The sequence below is a fragment of the Gopherus flavomarginatus genome, chromosome 15 (genome assembly GCF_025201925.1).
Source record: "Gopherus flavomarginatus isolate rGopFla2 chromosome 15, rGopFla2.mat.asm, whole genome shotgun sequence".
NCBI classification, from domain to species: domain Eukaryota; kingdom Metazoa; phylum Chordata; order Testudines; family Testudinidae; genus Gopherus; species Gopherus flavomarginatus.
Genome location: NC_066631.1, coordinates 27,965,019 through 27,981,868, shown reverse-complemented (window position 1 = coordinate 27,981,868; position 16,850 = coordinate 27,965,019). Strand labels below are relative to the sequence as shown.

Here is a 16,850-nt window from a genome sequence, read left to right as displayed (position 1 = left end):
AACAGGTGGACTGACTCATCTATTGATTTATCTGCTGGGTGAATCCAATGGACCAGATGAATATTGCTGGTTAGTTCAGACTACAGATGGGCCAAACCCTCTGAACATCCCTAAGCTCTGGCCAAGTTGGAACCTGGATCCCAGATATGGCTTAGGCCCATCCCTACATACAATATTCAAGGCAGTGGGTGCAGTCTTCAGACAAAGAGCAGCGTGAACTTACCCTGTGGCGGGTTTGGTTGTTGGCTGATCCCTTGGCCAAGCTGATCAGTAAGCCACAACTGCATCCTGATAAATGGTTCCCGGCCTTTCTGGGTCAGCTTGCTCCATGGTTTGGGCCTGGACAGCATGTCACTCACACTTCCTTGGGACAAGCCCAGCACCTAGAGCAGATGTCACAGGAGGAGAGGTTGGGTTGCATGGTAAGCATCCTCTTCAGGAAGATGCTTTAGTCAAACACAAGTTACTGGGCTCAGGAGAGGGGTAGCTGGCTGAAATAATGGCCTGGGATACACAGGAGGATCTGGTGGTCCCTTCTGCCCTTAAACTCTATGAATCTTTGCTATTTCTTCCCACAGATTCCTCTCATAACAATCTAGTGTTAAGTGGGCGATTCCGTGAAACTGAGCATCCAAAATACTGAGGCTGGAGACTGACCTGGTGTTCACAGCATCTCCTGGTCACGTCCCGCCCCTTGTTCAGAGCCTGTGCTGGGAACTCACAGCCCTGGGGGAACGTGGCATGATGCTGTCTTTGTGCCCTACTGATTGCTTCACACCAGCATAATAGAGTCAACCTCCTGGGCTGCTTTAAATGATGGCATCCTTGCCAGGCGCTGCCGGTGGTGCCACGCACTGTGGGCCAACGCTTCTCATTGCCAGAATGCCCCCTATGCTAGGGCTCTACAGTGTGCGCGGGGGTTTCATAGGAAAGCCCGTGCTTGGGAAGACTTCTCCCAGGTAGCTGTGGGGCTTCTCTGACCCATGTACAGGGGGTTGGTGGTGGAGAAAGGGAGAGAACAACAGGGGGCAGAGTCCAACCCTGCAGTTTACACATTATCTGCGGGCATCAGGCTGTGTGCTTAGCACTCAGAGGAGGATCTGGGCTGTGAACACCTCTAGATCCCCTTGTTCCCGCACACCAAGTGCACCGTGCCGTGAGATCAGCACGGCGTCTGGAACGGAGGTGACGCCGCTCCATTAGCTGATCTCCAAAAAGAGAATCTCCCCCTGGCTGGGCCCAGAAGCACCTGGCACTCCCCAGAAGCCAGCGCCACAAGTCCCCCGAAAAGGGGGGGCACTCCAACCAGAAACAGCCCCGAAGCCCTTCCGGCCACCCAGTGGGGGTGCCGTGCTTCCGGCCTGGGAGGGGGGGCCAGGCTAGGCCTGGGCACAGCTCAGAGTTGTCTGTGGGGGATTTTACGGGGGCCGGGGGAAGGAGAGGGGCAGAGGGGGCAGACAGAGGCCTGTTGTTAGGAGCTGAGGGGAAGCTGTGGCTGGCGGCAGGGAGAGGACCCTGGCACAGCAGACAGCCATTAACAGTATAGCTTGGCCCGGGCCTGGCAGGGTGGGAGACAGATGGGAAATGCACTCAGGGGGAGGGAGCGGCTCGGGGAGCAGGAAACAAGTGGCTGGGGAAGCAAAGGGCACCTGCAGAGAGGGCCCCAGAGACAGGGGCTGGGCTTTTACTTGAGGACTTGACCCACCTCCCAGAGAAACTGGTTTGTAATTCCCTGTCTCTCCACAGGCCCCCAGCCAGCCAGCCTGTCTCCAGGCCCATCAAGTGGGTTTTCTGTGGCAGGTATCAGCAATAGCTGGGGGAGAGTCCAGCCCCCAGCAGCAGCCCCCCACCCATGAGTCTAGGGGAAAGGGGATGTCTGCTGGACTGAGAGGTGTAAATCCTTCCCCATGGTGCTCGAGGGGTGTGGAGATGCTGGGGTCCCTCTGGCACTGCGAGCAGAGTCGCTCAGGAGCTTGGGGATGGCTGGTGGGGGAAGAAGCCCAAAGTGGCTGGGAGAGCCGAGAAGACCAGAGAGGGAAGCCAAGCTTTAAACTGGGGCTTGCTTGGGCTTGGGGCTCCAGCCAGGCCATGGGCCAGCCCCAGCCGGATTGGTACCTTTTCCCCGAAGATCCTCTGGCAGATTCCATTCTTGGCCAGTTTCTCCTTCACCTGCCTGGTCAGCTCCAGGGTGTCCACCTCCCTGTACATATACATTTCGTACTGCTCTGGGGTCAGCGGTGGGACGGTTGGCTTGAGGGTGCGTGGGACATACGCCGGGTAATAGGAGAGGCGGCTGGCACTCTGCGGCTCTGCACTGGCCCCTTCAGACTTCATCTCCACAGCCTTGTGGGGCTCGTCCTCGCCCGCAGCCAGCTCCTCCTCGCTGGGCTCCCCCCGCGGCCAGGCCCGCCCGTTGGCCAGGCTGGAGTAGCTGGAGGAGGAGGAGAGGGAGGGCGACACTGAGGTGTAGGGCCGGCTGAGTAGGCTCCTCTCCGACGCCCAGTGCTGGTCGAAATAGGAGCCAGCGTCGCCTATCTCCGACTTGACCTTGCGGATGATGCTCTGCACGAAGGCGGCGGGGGACAGCACTGTCAGGGGGGTCTGCGTGGAGCTGGAGCTGGTGCCCGTGCCCAGCGTCCCCTCCTCTTGCTTGATGTAGGCCTGGACAATGTTCTGGCTGACGGCAGCCAAGGTGGAGCGCTCTGTGGGCGGCGTGGCCATGGGCCTGCTGCCGGACTCGATCTCCAGCAGGGCCTGCTGCTGGGCCTGCATCTCCCGCCGGGCCTGCTCCAGGATGTTTTTAATGGCCTCTTCTGAGTTGCTGTTGCCGTTGGTGACCACCTGGGGAGCAGCCGAGCTCTTGGTTTCACCTGGGGATGGGGCAGACAACGCAGGAATGAGGGGAATGGAACTTCACTGGGCAGTGGGCATCTCAACGTGGGGGCAGGCCCCACTGAGTCACCGGACGCAGCACCGCTGGCTGCAGGCCGAGGAAGGCCCAGGGAGGTTTTAGGCAGTGTGTTAGAACTACCCCTTCACTTCGGAGAGTATTTTGGAATGAAAGGAGAGGGGGCCTGCAGCCCATTCTGCACAGGAGATGGGACACACCAGGGACTGAACTGGGGACTCCCAGAGCTAAAAGCATGAGCTGCATAGCTTGAACTAAACCGTGCTGGGGCTGTCACAGACTTGCATCCCCTATGTCACACACCCCCGCCAATGGCAGGGGGACAAGCTCAGCACCTGTAGGGAATGCTGATGGGAAGTCTGCGAAATGGGGATACGTTCTTTTGTAAGGAGCTCTAAGATCTACAGCTGGAAAGCCCTATTAAGGCACAGCAGCCCAGAGCCACAATGCTGGCCTCGACACAAGCTAAGCCAATAGGATGAGCTGGTTGTAAATGCACTGAAAAGAGCGTACACATGATCCCTCCGGCAGAAACGAGCCAAGGGCTGCCCTACCCTTCCTGGGAACGAACACTTGGGATATGTGTCAATGCGCTCTTCGTGGAGAGCCAGCCCTTGAAATCCCTTATGGGCGTTCGTGTGAGGAGGAGCTGAGGATGTGGGCCCTGGTTAAAATACACGGCACTGAGTCCCTTTAACACCACCACCAGCATATCTTGATATTAGAGCTATGTTTGTTAAAAATACTATTATTAATAATAAACCTGGTGCTTATACACAAATACGATTATATAGTATAGGGTATTTCAGGAGGAACTCTGGGATGCTGTTTCTATATCTAGGAGAGCCAGGGTGGGTGAGATAATATCTTTTATCAGACCAACTTGTCGGTGAAAGAGACAAGCTTTCGAGCTTACTCAGAGCTCTTCTTGTCTCTTTCCCCATCATAACTTGGCCCAATAAAAGATAAAAGATATGACCTCGCCCATTCTGTCTCTCTAATATCCTGGGGCCAACTTGGCTACATCATCACTCCAAACAACAATGGAAGTTATTTATAGATCTGTGCACCCTACATAGGAAAAATTGCTAAAAAGCATTGTAACCTGACTCACTAAGGTGTCATTCACTGTGTCACCCTGTGCAGTGTCTTCTGCAGAGATCAAAAGTTGAATGTTCATGAGTGGAGAGGGAACAAAACCAAGCTATTTTTGCAGGTAGCATAAAATCTTTGAAACTGCTGGGTTATGTAACTGTGATAAATGCAATCTAACGACAGCCTGCTAATATGCTGGCGAAGGACAGGGAAAGCTTTTCCATTGTACTCCCCTATTTTCATTTGCTTCAGCTTTATGAACCATGTTCCCTTTGGGGCTGAAACTTTACACAATTACTCCGTAATATGTCATGAACTGGACACCCCAAAATCACTAGCCACTTTGGAAAATCCTGGCCCTAAAGTCCAGAGGGGGATTTAGAATGCCATGCAAATATTTACATAAAGAATTCAATTAATCTCTATTAATGGGATACATGGCTAAAACCAAAAGAGTCAGGAAAGGCAAATGTTTCCAGGAGCAATAGGTTCTTAGCCCCATTATACATTGTGTACACACATAGGGAACAGATTGTTGCTTGTTTAGTGAGAGGTAGCAGATGTCTGGGGCCCTCCAGTGGAGGAGAAATCAGCAATGTGGTATCTAGGGATACTCTGATTGTAACTTGTTTTATTTACACACATACACCAGCCTTGAAACAGAGGGGGTCAAACAGCACACAGAGAAATCCCTTCTTTCTGGGTTCTCAGCCCATCTCAATGCCTGGTTCCCAGGGAGCAAGTCTGCCTCAGGAATTGACTCCACTCAGGCTTTGTCTACACTAGCACTTCTGTTGGTAAAACTTTTGTCAGTCAGGGAGTGAAAAAAAACACCTCCCTGACCGACATAAGTTTCACCAACAAAAGTGCTGGTGTGGACAGCACTATGTCGGCAGGAGAGTTTCTCCTGCTGACACAGCTAACGTCGCTTGTTGGGGGTGATTTAATTACGCTGGCCAGAGAGCACTCCTGCCAGCAAAGAGTGGCTAAACAGGAGACCGTACAGTGGCACAGCTGTAGTGGTAGAGCTGTCCTGCTGTAAGGTCTGTAGCGTAGACATAGCCTCACAGATCAAGGCAGAGAGGAAAATCCCTGGTGCTCCCACACCAGTCTCTCCTCTGAGCCCTGCATAATAAAACTAACATCCTGACACAGAGCATATCTTTCCAAGACTGAACATTTGCTCACATGCCAAGGAAAAGAACTTGGAAGATTATGTGTAACAGCGCCACCTGGGGACATGCACCATAATAATGTTTTTCAGCAAAACCAGCAATATATTACACCGCATGTTAACTACAAAAAGATAGGAACAGAATACAATGCATAGGTGCAGCAGGGCCAAGATATAGGTGCAGCTCCAACTTAAAGTCTAGTCAGTCACTGAAGCTGTTAAACATGGTTTCGGGTGTCACATCTGCCCCTAAAAGGCCCCCTTGCCAATATCTGTGGGTTTATAATCTCATTTTCTCATAAACTAGGTTTCCTTTCCCTTGTTGGCATGTGAAAGACCCACACAAACAACGGAGGAAACTGACCAGTCCCCGCACACATTTATGTATGTTGTCAGCCCCAGAACTGAGGGACATACCAGTTTGCAGGGAAATGGTGAAACTGACTAGACACAAAGTGCACCAAGTAACCAAACTGAAAATAGAAAAATAACTCCCTTCTCTCGGCTCTCTCAGCCATTTTAGGGTTCCTTGAAACAAGAGGAGCTGAACAGTTTCCAGATGGAGGGGTGATAACCTGGCTGACATCCAGTAGCTCAAGCACTAGACTGCGAGTCAGGAGAACTGGGCTCTAATCCCGAGTCTGTCACTATGACCTGTTCTGTTCTCTTGGGCAAGTCACTTTGCCTCACTTTCTTCTCCCACCTTTTCTATTGTCTATCTAGACTGTAAACTCGCTGGGGCAAGGACTCTCTCGCACCACGTGGCTGTACGCAGCCTAGCACAACGGGGCCCTGATTTCAGCTGCAACCTGCAGGCACTACCATAATACAACTAATCATCTAATTCTGAACGTTGCCTTTGACCCCTTAAATTCTACAATTCCCATTTTAGGATTTGATCTCTGCAGCCCAGTTTTTTGCATTTCATTTCCTTGCCTTTTTAAAAAACTACCTCTGCTTCATATCATTAGCACGTAAATCGTCCCAGTCTGGATGTGATGTTCGCATCTTGTTGAAGTTAAGGGGGTAGGAGAGTTTCCACACTGGCTGCTATTGTGTGACTGGAGTCAGTTTCCTGAATTCCTGGATGAATATGGCAGCAACCTAGCTGTCTACATGATGCATCTTGTATCTTCACCACAGAAAATGACTTCAATTGTTTTTAAATTCTCCCATAACTCAAACCCAGGTGAAGAGCTTTTCCTTGAATCTTCTTAATAAAATTCACCTTTGGGCACACATCTATCTTAAAAAATGTCAGCTCTATTGGGACTGATTTTTAAAGTCACAAGCAGACAAAATCAGAGAGTTTGTCTGGACGTAAGTGCCCAGAAAAGCGTATGTTTTGCCACACATATATACAGCCAGCGTTCAATTTCTACCACTGCAAACTAAATCCCATAAAAGATAATGCCAATATGCAAACATGTTTGTTTTCCCTGTCTGTTTTTCCATCATTCTCATCTAATTTAATTCTTGGGGATTCTGCTTTCTCAGCAGACTACCTGTTTTAAAGTATTTTACTTCTTGTAATTGACTCTGAACACAGCTGGTTTAATGATTCCTTGTGCCATATGGATCGTGCATTCTCATTTAATCATCTGTTTCAGGGAAAAAAGGTTAGATTCGAAGTTTTTAAAAGATCACATACCACAGCAACTCCATTTACATTTGCCCTTGTGCAGGCAGGGAGGTGAAGCAGCTCTCAGAACCGGGGAAAACTGTTTCCTCTCTCACAACATTTAAATGGTTTGTTTTCATTGCTCTCCTCTACTGTCACAAACTTAAACTGAAGGTTTAATTTTTTATTACAACTGTGCATGTGGATTCAGCAAAATGACATCGTCTCGGTTCTACTAAGAATCAGATCCAACCCAGTAGCAAGATAATGCTGCTCCATACCAGATTATTCATCAAAGACATGAAACTACAAGGAAAGCTCAATTATGGAATTACTTCCAGAATCACTTCTATGCCTGTGTCCGGCAGAGGGCAGCGTATGCAGCATACCTTTCAACAGACCTATTGGAAATGAAGCTTTGCATTTTATACATACCATGCTCAGGGCTAAGTAGTTCAAAGACTACCAGGGAATTCAGTTTAAAGGGATGCTTCCAGATTAAAAACTCTATGGCCAACACTTTCCAACCTAGATGCTTAAAGGTAGGCTCCTAAATCCATATGTATGGTCGGCACCTCCACTTTAGTACCCAAGTTGGACAATTTTGGCCTAGAAGGTTTTCAAAAAGAACGAGTGATTCTGGGCTTCCAACCTGAGACATCATAAACGGGGCCTGGTCTTCAGAAAGTGTGGAGCAGTCACCTTCTGGCAGTCAGACCCCACTAGGCACTCAAAATGGTGGGGTTGAAAAAACCTTTCGCCCCTACCTGTGCACAAACTAATCCAGGTGATGAAATGGAGAGTGTGTGTTGGGTTTTCAGCCGCTCTGGAGTTACTTTATTGGTGGCATTTTCCCCCTTTCAGGGTTTTCTCCAGCTTACCAATGCTGAGGGGCGGGTTAGTTTCCCTTCCCGGCTCTCTGTGTGCGAACACCAAGCTGCAACGTGAGACGCAAGGAAAGCAGGGGACTGTTCCCCACTTTGCTTGGCTTGGAAGGAGCAATAACCCTCATGGTGGGGGACACACCATGAAACTGTCACAAAGCTGCCTCACCCCGGTGACCACACACTAGAAAGGTACTGGGGATACTATTACTGTTCTCATTATTCATTATTCGTGTGGCTGTCAGATTCACACAGCTGAGCCCTCTGTTCATTTCCTCCTCCGGCACCTGCAATAGTTTTGCTCATTTAACAAGTCCTGGATTCCGTTTTCCAGGTGAGGTATCTCAAGAGGAAAAGAACAATGAGAGAGAAGTGGGATCCCAGGCGCTGCCTCAGCTCACAGACATCGCTTTGTCTGCTTGGTGGTGTAAATCCCAGGTACACACTGAGGAGCACACACATCTGTGTGAGGGAGCTTCGCCTGGCTCCATGATTTCTCCACCTACCTCCCTTCTGAGACTCAATCTCTTTCTTTGCTTGTTCCAGGATACTTTTGATGGCATCGTCAGAGCCGGTTTCTGGAGTTCTAATCCTCGGCGTAATGCTACCTGATCAAAGAGGCATGATAACAGATTTGTCACTTGCGCTGTTTTTACAAGCTCAACTAGTATGTCAGGAAGTATTTACGGATGCTCATGTTCAGTTATTTTTAGGAACGCCGGTTTTAAGGAAATGTCGCTCCCCATTAGTCACTAGCAAGACTGAAGAGAGGCCAGGTAACTGGCTGTCAGTTTTTGCCTTGTTCACTTCCTACACCAAGCAGCATGGCCTCGTCCCCCCCTCCCACCGCCCTCTCGTTTGAAGGGCATTGAAATCCCATTCGCAACAAAGGCAGGACCATACAAATGGAGCAGGGATGCTGGAGTCGGGGAGGGGGATGTCATACATTGTGAATTAACTTCGCTTCTGAGGGAATAAACTCGAGGGGGATTTCACAGGGCTGTGTTCTCAGCTGAGCTTACCCCGCCAGCACCGCTTGGCCAGGTGGTAGGGGCACAAGTGCACGAGGGATTAATCCCGGCTTAGCTCCCTTCCCCTGTGCAGGTGCTGAGGAGAAGGGCTGGGGAGGTACAGGAGGCAAAGTGCCTTTGGAAGCCTCAGGCTTCACGGCCAGGGGGGGTCATAGGGCTGGGCTGGCCCCCACTTGGTGAGTCTTCTGCTTTTGCGTTATAACCGTTCTCCTCACTGGCTGTGACTGCGCCCTCCTGCTGATCTTCCCCGGCCTTCCTCCCCTGTCACTGGCAGACAGGCCAAGGGCACTGAACTACCAGGCCTGCTGTCATCAGGAAGTCAGTGATCAGTGTTTGCATGGAACCCATCAGGTGCTCCGATGCCTAGATACCACAGTGATGGGCCCAGGAGAGGCGCTAAAGACCTGCTGTTTGCTAACACGCCCATTCTGGGCCTCAGCTCAGGCACATGTTGCCTTGTCTACACTAGATTCACAAGCGGTGCTTTAGCATGCGCTGAACTGGCCAAGCTAAAAACCTCGTAAAGAGCCGGAGCTTTACCTCAGCCTGCTTAGCGTGTGTCCAAGGCAGGGCCCTGTCTGCACTAGGCTTGTCACACCCGTCAGGATACACCAGCTAACGCATGTGAAAATCCCTCCTCAGGCCAGGTCTAACCAAGGCCCTGGCAATAAACAGCGGCGTCCAGTCTCCACAGTATGAATCCGGTGCCTGCCACCGGCTCTAGATTGAAAACGTGGTGAAATGCCTCCACAGAACTGACATTCCTACGGTGCCTTTCAAAAGAGCTGCCTGAGGCCTGGCTTCAGTCCCGGATAAGGCCTCTTCGCCTTTCGCCATGCCAGTGAAATACATCCGCGTGCTACAGGCTCTCCCAGGAATGGCCAGCCCCTGGATCTTACACTAACAACACGGCAGCAGGATACTTTCGTTTGTTAGGGTGGCTGCCCGGGTCTGTCTAAACCCTCCAGCCACACTGACAAACAAATGGCTCTCAACTGCATGCAGTTTTCAATTAGCCTGACCATAACTGGGCTTGGATTCCAATCTGCTCAGAAGCCACGTGGGTTTTTATCTTCTGTGATTTCACAGTACGTAGATCAGGGCTCATGTACCTGGGGGAAACTGACCAGCATTGGTAGTGAGGAATAGCTATTGCAGAAGACCTGTGCCGGTATGATTGAGCTGTTCTGGAATAACTCCCCGGCGGGACTGCTCTATTCCAGAATAAAGGTGATTTTATTCTGGGACAATTACTCCGAGAACAGATCAGACAAACATCTGTCAGGGAAGGTCTTGGTATACCAGGTCCTGCCTCCGTTTGGGGTGATGGACTCCTGAGGTCCCTTCCTGCCCTACGTTTCTCTGGTTCCAGAGCAGCTCTGCTGGTCAATTTCCCCAGACAGACCAGCCCTTGGAGACAAAAAACCAACCACTTTCCATCTCTCATGGCTCCTGAAGCAGAATGAGCCAAGTGGGTCTTACCTTGATTGCAGCCATTACCATTTGCAATGCTAACAGACGCAGTGGGGTAGCCCCATCTCCCCTACCCCTCGTAATGTGCCACCTCCGGTACACTAAAGACCGGGGAGCTCATGTGACTTCTGCGATACCAGGCACCATCTGGGTATTTGGTGGAAAGTACCGTACTAGAGGCCATGGGAAGTGTAGAAGCAGCTGGCTGGAGAAGTGTTTCCTGAGAAGTAGAACAGAAATTATTGCTGCACTAGGTGACTGCATGAGCTGCGCACTCTCCAGTCCTCCCCTGGACCCTCTATGGACTCTGAATGCTGCAGGTTTGGGGCGGGTACCCTCAGTTCTCTGCTTTTCAGGCATCTCCATCTGCACTGCCTGGGCCCAGCTTTGGCCCAGCAGGCTGAGATTTCTAATGTGCCTGGTAAATGCTAACGCAGGTCATTTCCAGAGAGATGAAGCCAAAACAACGGTACCGCACTGATCTGACACACCCCTGGATTGTGCCCAACCAGGGTTAGTGCAGGGGGAGCTGTGGGAGGATCAGGGACCAAGGGGTTAAAAACGAGACATCTGGAAAATGCTGCTAGTCCCAAGCCCCCAGAGGACCTGAATCTGCTCCCAGTTGCAGCAGCAGCAGGTCAGTGAGTCACTCCAGTGTCTCACACAGAGAAATCCACAGCCTGCCTGTCAGCGGGAGGAGAGAGGCTGCAGCAGGGCAAAGTCTGCAAGGGACCAGGGCCTCATGGACAAAGGAGCAGCAGCATCTTGAGTCTCACTTTATATTGTCTGGTCAGGGTCCTGCCCCTTGTCACACAGGAGCCAGAAGATCCTCTCACCACTGGGATGTACACAGCAGATGACGCTAGGTGATCTGTACCCTGCAACGTTCTGGTTTATGACTGGCAGAGGGCACTGATTCTATCAACGGCTTTAGCCTATGGCGTAATGTCATCTGGTGCGTTTTTAGGGAGCCGAGTCTGTATTTGTTCAACTCTGAATGGCCTGGAGCTGCAGGCAGCCAGGCACTAGAGAAATACAGGCCAAGTTCAGCTCCTTAATAAAAGTGGCTCCATTTTGTCCAGAGATGCCGAGCACCTGCCTAATTCTCATGTTGCTAATCTGAAAAGGCAGGAACATCCCATCCTGCCTCACAGGAAAGCTGCTTGGTCTTGTGGTTAAAGTACAGGATTGAAGAGCCAAGCTACCTAGGTTCTAGTCCCAGCTCTGACATATACTGTGTGTGACCTGAGACAAGTCATTTCCCCTCTTGGTGCCTCAGTTTCCCCTGCTATAAGCCAGGGGTAAGATTTCCCTGGCTGAGAGTGTTTGCGACACTCCCTTGCATGGATGTGCTAGAGAATTGCTCAGACTGTTTATTAAATAGCTGAGGTCTCACGTCAAGACTTTGTTATTTTGACAAAACATTCTCCTGAACATTGACTGGGACTCCCTGAAACATTACCATGAATAATTAAATGCCACTCATCAGAAGAAATGAATAAAGCGCATTCAGTGATGCAGCCCCTCCAGGTTTGTTTTCAATCATTATTATTCACCAGGCCCCAAGCCTCCCTCCATGCTCACAGAAGTCAACAGTGGCAGGTGCTCAGCACCCTGCAGAATCAGACCCAAGGCTGCTGTTCACGGGCGTTGGGAATTGGGGTTGTGGTTCCTTCCAGCTGCTAGTGCAAAGCAGGGAGTTTTCCCTGGGTCGTAGCCCAGCAAGGCAACGTGAAAATCCTACAACTGCCCTCCCTCAGCTCACACAGCGTGAGAGCCGACCCCCTCCGGGCCACTCACCTCGCTGGCGCACCTGAATGGTCCTCAGCGCCAGCACGTTCTGCTCATCGGAGAGGAACTGCTTCATCTTGATGAATGGCTCCTTCCCCTTCACTGTCAGCTTGCGCCAGGGCTTGGGCCTGGCCAGGATCTCGCTGACGGAGCCCTGCGAGAGCCCCAGGACGTAATGGCCAAAGACGCGCTGCCCGATGTTGTGTTTCAGCAGCTGCTCCTTGACTTGGAAGGCGATCTCGGTCGTGTCCAGCTGCTCCTCGTCGGCCGAGCTGGCGCTGCTGCCTTCCGACTGGTCGCTGGGTGGGCTCGAGTCGCTGGTGGGGGCAGTGTGGCTGGGGTTGGCGGGCAGCAGGGGGCCTTTGGCCGTGTAGAAGGGGGAGGGGAAGGCCAGCATGCTGCCGTTCTCGCTCTTGTACGCTGGTGGAACCATTTGCTTGGGGAGCAAGGCGTCCGTCGGCAGCCGCTCGCCCGCAGCCATGCTGGGGAAAGGGGACAACGAGAAAGTCCTCTGGGCTTCCTGGGCCACGGTGGGGACCAGCAGAGGCTGGAGGGGGCTGAGGGAGGCAGGGTCTTCCCCGGGGGGCTGAGAGAGCTGCTGGGGAGAGGGGTAGGACTGCTCCGGGCCCACGGAATCCTTCACCAACTCGTCCTCAGAATGATCCTCCTCTAGAGACGAGAGAGAGAGACACACACACACACACTATAGCGCAGGGCACTTGGGTTACGGCCGGTGCTCCCAGCCAGGCAGCAGGGACTGCGATACAACCTTTGTCGCCGGCATGGCCGCACCATCCAGATCTTCGCTGTGGCTGGGCATCGTGCCTGATTCTGAGCTCAGGGCCCTCAGCGCCCGGCCAGCTACAGGGGACAGGGTGGCCGAGTGACTCCAAGCTGGGTGGAGCTGAGCCCTATTTCGTTGAATCCAGGCCATATTTGGCCCCGTAGGGGCTGCCTACACTGCGATTAAAAGTCCACGGCTGGCCCATGCCAGCTGACTGTGCTGTAGATGTTTGGGCTCAGCCTGGGCGAGTCCCAGACCTCGGGCTCTGTCCCAGAACATTTACACAGCAATTAAACCGCTGCTTGGCACAGGCCAGCCACGGACGTCTAATGGCAGTGTCGACGTACCAGCGGGACAAGCCCTGGCAGCACATGCAAAGGGAGAGGCCAGCCCTCCCCCAGAGACAGGGGATGCCAGCTGAGGAGCTCCTGCCATCAGCCCTAAGGCAGGCACAGCTGGGGGAGGGGCAGGGCCGAGCCTGGGCCAGCAGGCCCGCAGGTTCTCGCAGACCTTTGCCCGACAGAGAGCTGTGCCCCCGAGGTGAACCTCAGGACAATGGCTGTGCTGGACCGTCTGTCCAAAGAAGCCAACACACCTTACAAAGCCGGGGGAACGGCTAACGAGGAGGAAACAGCAGCCCAGGTGGGGAAGGATGGTCTTGGGGCTAAAGCAGCGGCTTAGGCCTCTGACAATTTGGGTTCTCTCCACAGCTCTGCTACAGACACCTTGTGTGAGCTGGGACGAGTCGTAGCCCTGCTCTGTGCCTCAGTTTCCCCAACTGTATAATACCTCTCCCCTGCCTCAGGGGGTTGAGAGGCTGTTCTGGTGTTTACTCAGCAGTCTCTGATAGAGGGAGCTGTCCTTAAGGCGTAGCAGTTTCAAGGAACCAAAGGGAACTAGGTATCCCATTCCCCAGGACTGTCAGTGACTGCCCACGGATGAGTCGATGGGAGAGTTTGCAGTGGGACCCAGGAGTCCTGCACACACTCAAGGACGGTTCCAACCATTAACAATAAATACATTGGTGGGGAAGGATTATAAATATAAAATCAACAATGAAAATTGCACGGTTACAATAAAAAAATAAACTTGGTGGCCCTACCAGTGTTGGCTAAGAGATTTGGCTTTTCCAAAATGTATTTCTGGGATGAATAGAAAGATTCTTTGTCTAGAAGCAGCGCTTCGTCAGATTTCGATATGCTCTGAAAGAGAGAGAGCAGCGGTTGGGAATGTTTATCGATTGCCTGGAGAGGAAGGATTTCGCTACCGATTCTTAGCAGGTCCCGAGCAGATTCTGGCACTTGCCTGGGGAAGGCTGCAGTTCGCAGACGCCAGCTTCATGGCCTTCAGGATGCTGGGAGAGAAACAAGACAAGGTGAGTCCTGCTGCTAATTCTCCCCCTTGATTGCCAGTCAGATCAAAGCCTGACATACAGGGAGATGGCTCGTGAGGTCTGGACAGGAGGTCCGCTCCGTCCCCTCCAAGCACGGCCTTTGAAACTGGGGGAAGGTTTTTTAATTAACGGCTGACGTTTCCCATCAGAGCTACCGGCACAGCTTTTTCCTGCCGTGCTGCCATCGAGCTACCGAGCTCCATGCTATGTGACATCCTCACTACGTATCTGCGGGTGACCTCCATGGGCCCAGGGTCAGGAGGCATCAGCTGGGGGGTTAGGCTGCTCTCTGCCTTTGGCGACAGGCTGGCAAGTGTGCTACAGAGCTGCGGTGCCTCCCAGCTGGCAGCTCCAGGGAGACATCTGGGGGAGCCTGGCTCCACGCAGCTCAGAGCAGCCTGCGAGGCTCTCAGCGCTCCCGGGTCCACATACACCAGCCAGGCACGTGGGCAGGGAAGGGATCGCGCGCAGCTGCGGCCCTTACCTCAGCTCAGTTTTAATCTCCTCGTAGTCAGACTGGGCCTGCAATTTCTCTTCCAGCTTCTAAACAAGGAATGAGAGTGAAACAAGAGTCAGACTTGCTTGGTCTTTCCCCCAGCTCCCAGCTAGCCCAGGAGCCTTCGCTATTAGAGCGCCTCCACATTGTCTGTCTGCAGTCAGCCAGCCGCCGCCGAGTGACGGACCAGCACTTCCTCCCCGGTGCGGACCTCGGCTGGTGAGTCAAGCCACCGGGATGCCGCGCCAGGGAGACAAACCGATTAACTCGACAGACCCACAGCCTCACAACCGCCGGACCCCGGTTTGGGCCAAGCGTCCGTCCGGGGCCCTGTGACATGCAGTACGTGGTGCCCATGCTGTGTGGTGAGCAAGGATAATTTTCACAGCACCCAGCAGCTCCCGTTAATGTCAGGGGTCAGAATGTCTGAGAATCCAGAGCCACCAAACCCATTAGCCTGAGTCTATGAGCTGGTTTAATAACCCATTTCCCCTCCCCTTGGCCAGCCCCTTACAGCTGTGGTCAGTTCCTACTTGAGGGGGCCACTTAGGGATCTGGGGCAAAATCAGTACTTGGTCCTGCTAGTGAAGACAGGGGGCTGGACTCTATGACCCTTCGGGGTCTCTTCTAGTTCTAGGAAATGGATTTTATATGGTGCACTGAAGATGCACAACATGAAATGGTCCTGATCCCTTTGAACTGACGTGAATGAGAGGCTCTGTCCCCTTCTTGCTGCTGCGTGCATGTGCAAAGAGGAGAACATGCAGCACTAATGCACAGCAGCAGCCTTATCATTGCCAGGGAAGGACACCCGGCCCACATGCAAAATAAACTCATCCAAGGGGGGGCGGGGACATCTAATGACGGTGATTAGTATATTGGGCTGGGGGGGGGGTGTTGTGCCCAGCATTGTGCCGGCAGGATAGCTAATCCCCTCAGGCGAGTGTGAGCTCATGGGCTGCTCAGCTGCCCCACAAAGACAGGGGCTCAGGCCCACAGCTTCATTGGCTTTCCTGGAAGGAGGCTGAGTTATGTCAGCTCACGCTCTGGCCCATGCCCTGGAGCATTACTCGCCTTGACGGAGATTCTCTTTCAGCTCCAGCAGCAAGGGCCTGTTTCTGATCTCACCAAACCCAGTGGGACTCTCTTGACTTCAGAGACGTCTCTCCTGATTTACACCACGTCACTGAGATCAGAATCAGGCCCATACAGCAGTTGTCCTCGCCCCTCGGATTGCCTCTGTTTACAGAGGCGCAGGGATGGATTTCCCCAGGGGAATCCCCTGCGCCCTGCTCAGCACTTCACTGTGTATTCTGGAGGCACTGGAGGGAATGAGGCAGGCAGCCACCCCCTGCTGGAAGGCCGGAGCCTTGGTTCCTACTTGGAGGGACAGAAAGGGGCACGTACTTCGATTGCTTCATTCTTGGCCGTGAGCTGCCGCTCCAGGTCCGCGATCTGGTTGGCCGAGGACTCTTCCAGCTCTTGCAGGGAGTTCTGGAGGTGCTGAATGTCCTTGAGGAGTCGGAGAATCTCCCGGTCCTTTGCCGCCAGCGCAGCCTCGAGCCTAGGCCCTGAGCACAGCGAATAGTTCACTTTATCCTGCAAGGAGATCGGGGCAGCGTTAGCCGTCCACCCGCGCTGCCCTGGGACTCTGATCAGAGCCGAGCCGGGCTGGCAGCCCGAAAGCTCCCGATTCCAGCCCACGGGTTATTGCGAAATAGCCACCGCGTGGTGCTACCTGCTGCTCCCCAGAGGTCGCTGTAGCTCTGCCTGCTGCGTTGTGGCCGGTTACACTCCATCATTCGAGGGAACAGAAGCCGGCGTGACCCAGTGCCCTACGTCAGCTCAGCTGCTCCATTTCAGCAGCTGTCTTGAACGGCAATGGAGCTCCTGGGCTCTGTCTCGCAGAGCACAAGCACCGGCTTTGGCTTCACTTTGGTTAGCTGCCAGCTTCACAGCCCATGGGCTAGGGTATCATCCAGCCAGCTCCGAGAAGCTGGGGTCAAGGAACCAGATTTTCAGATCACTTCTGTTCCCAATGTTCCGCCTGGCCTAGCGATTTTGGACACGCATTTACGGTATTACAGGGGATCGGGGAGCTGCACTATTCCTTGGGCGGTTTTATGTCACCGTAGCACCCTTCCAGGATTGGGCTAGTCCAGGGGTTGGAGAAGCCCCTGGCATACCTGAGACAAGCCTG

At 52.9% G+C, this 16,850-nt stretch overlaps 1 protein-coding gene across 5 annotated transcripts in view; it reads right to left on the bottom strand.

Moving 5' to 3' along the window:
• Positions 1-16,850, bottom strand: part of CUX2 (cut like homeobox 2) — a 219,978-nt gene that overhangs the window by 14,236 nt on the left and 188,892 nt on the right. For all 5 annotated transcript variants that reach the window (XR_007769554.1, XM_050924577.1, XM_050924578.1 and 2 more), the window contains 8 exons: positions 16,058-16,249; positions 14,639-14,697; positions 14,067-14,115; positions 13,864-13,963; positions 11,987-12,646; positions 8,189-8,290; positions 2,116-2,870; positions 224-383 (listed from right to left, as the gene is read on the bottom strand). Coding sequence is in view for 4 of the 5 variants with exons in the window: in XM_050924577.1 (XP_050780534.1) it covers positions 224-383; positions 2,116-2,870; positions 8,189-8,290; positions 11,987-12,646; positions 13,864-13,963; positions 14,067-14,115; positions 14,639-14,697; positions 16,058-16,249 (2,077 nt within the window). In the remaining variant the exon portion in view is untranslated. The remainder of the gene's footprint in view (positions 1-223; positions 384-2,115; positions 2,871-8,188; positions 8,291-11,986; positions 12,647-13,863; positions 13,964-14,066; positions 14,116-14,638; positions 14,698-16,057; positions 16,250-16,850) is intronic.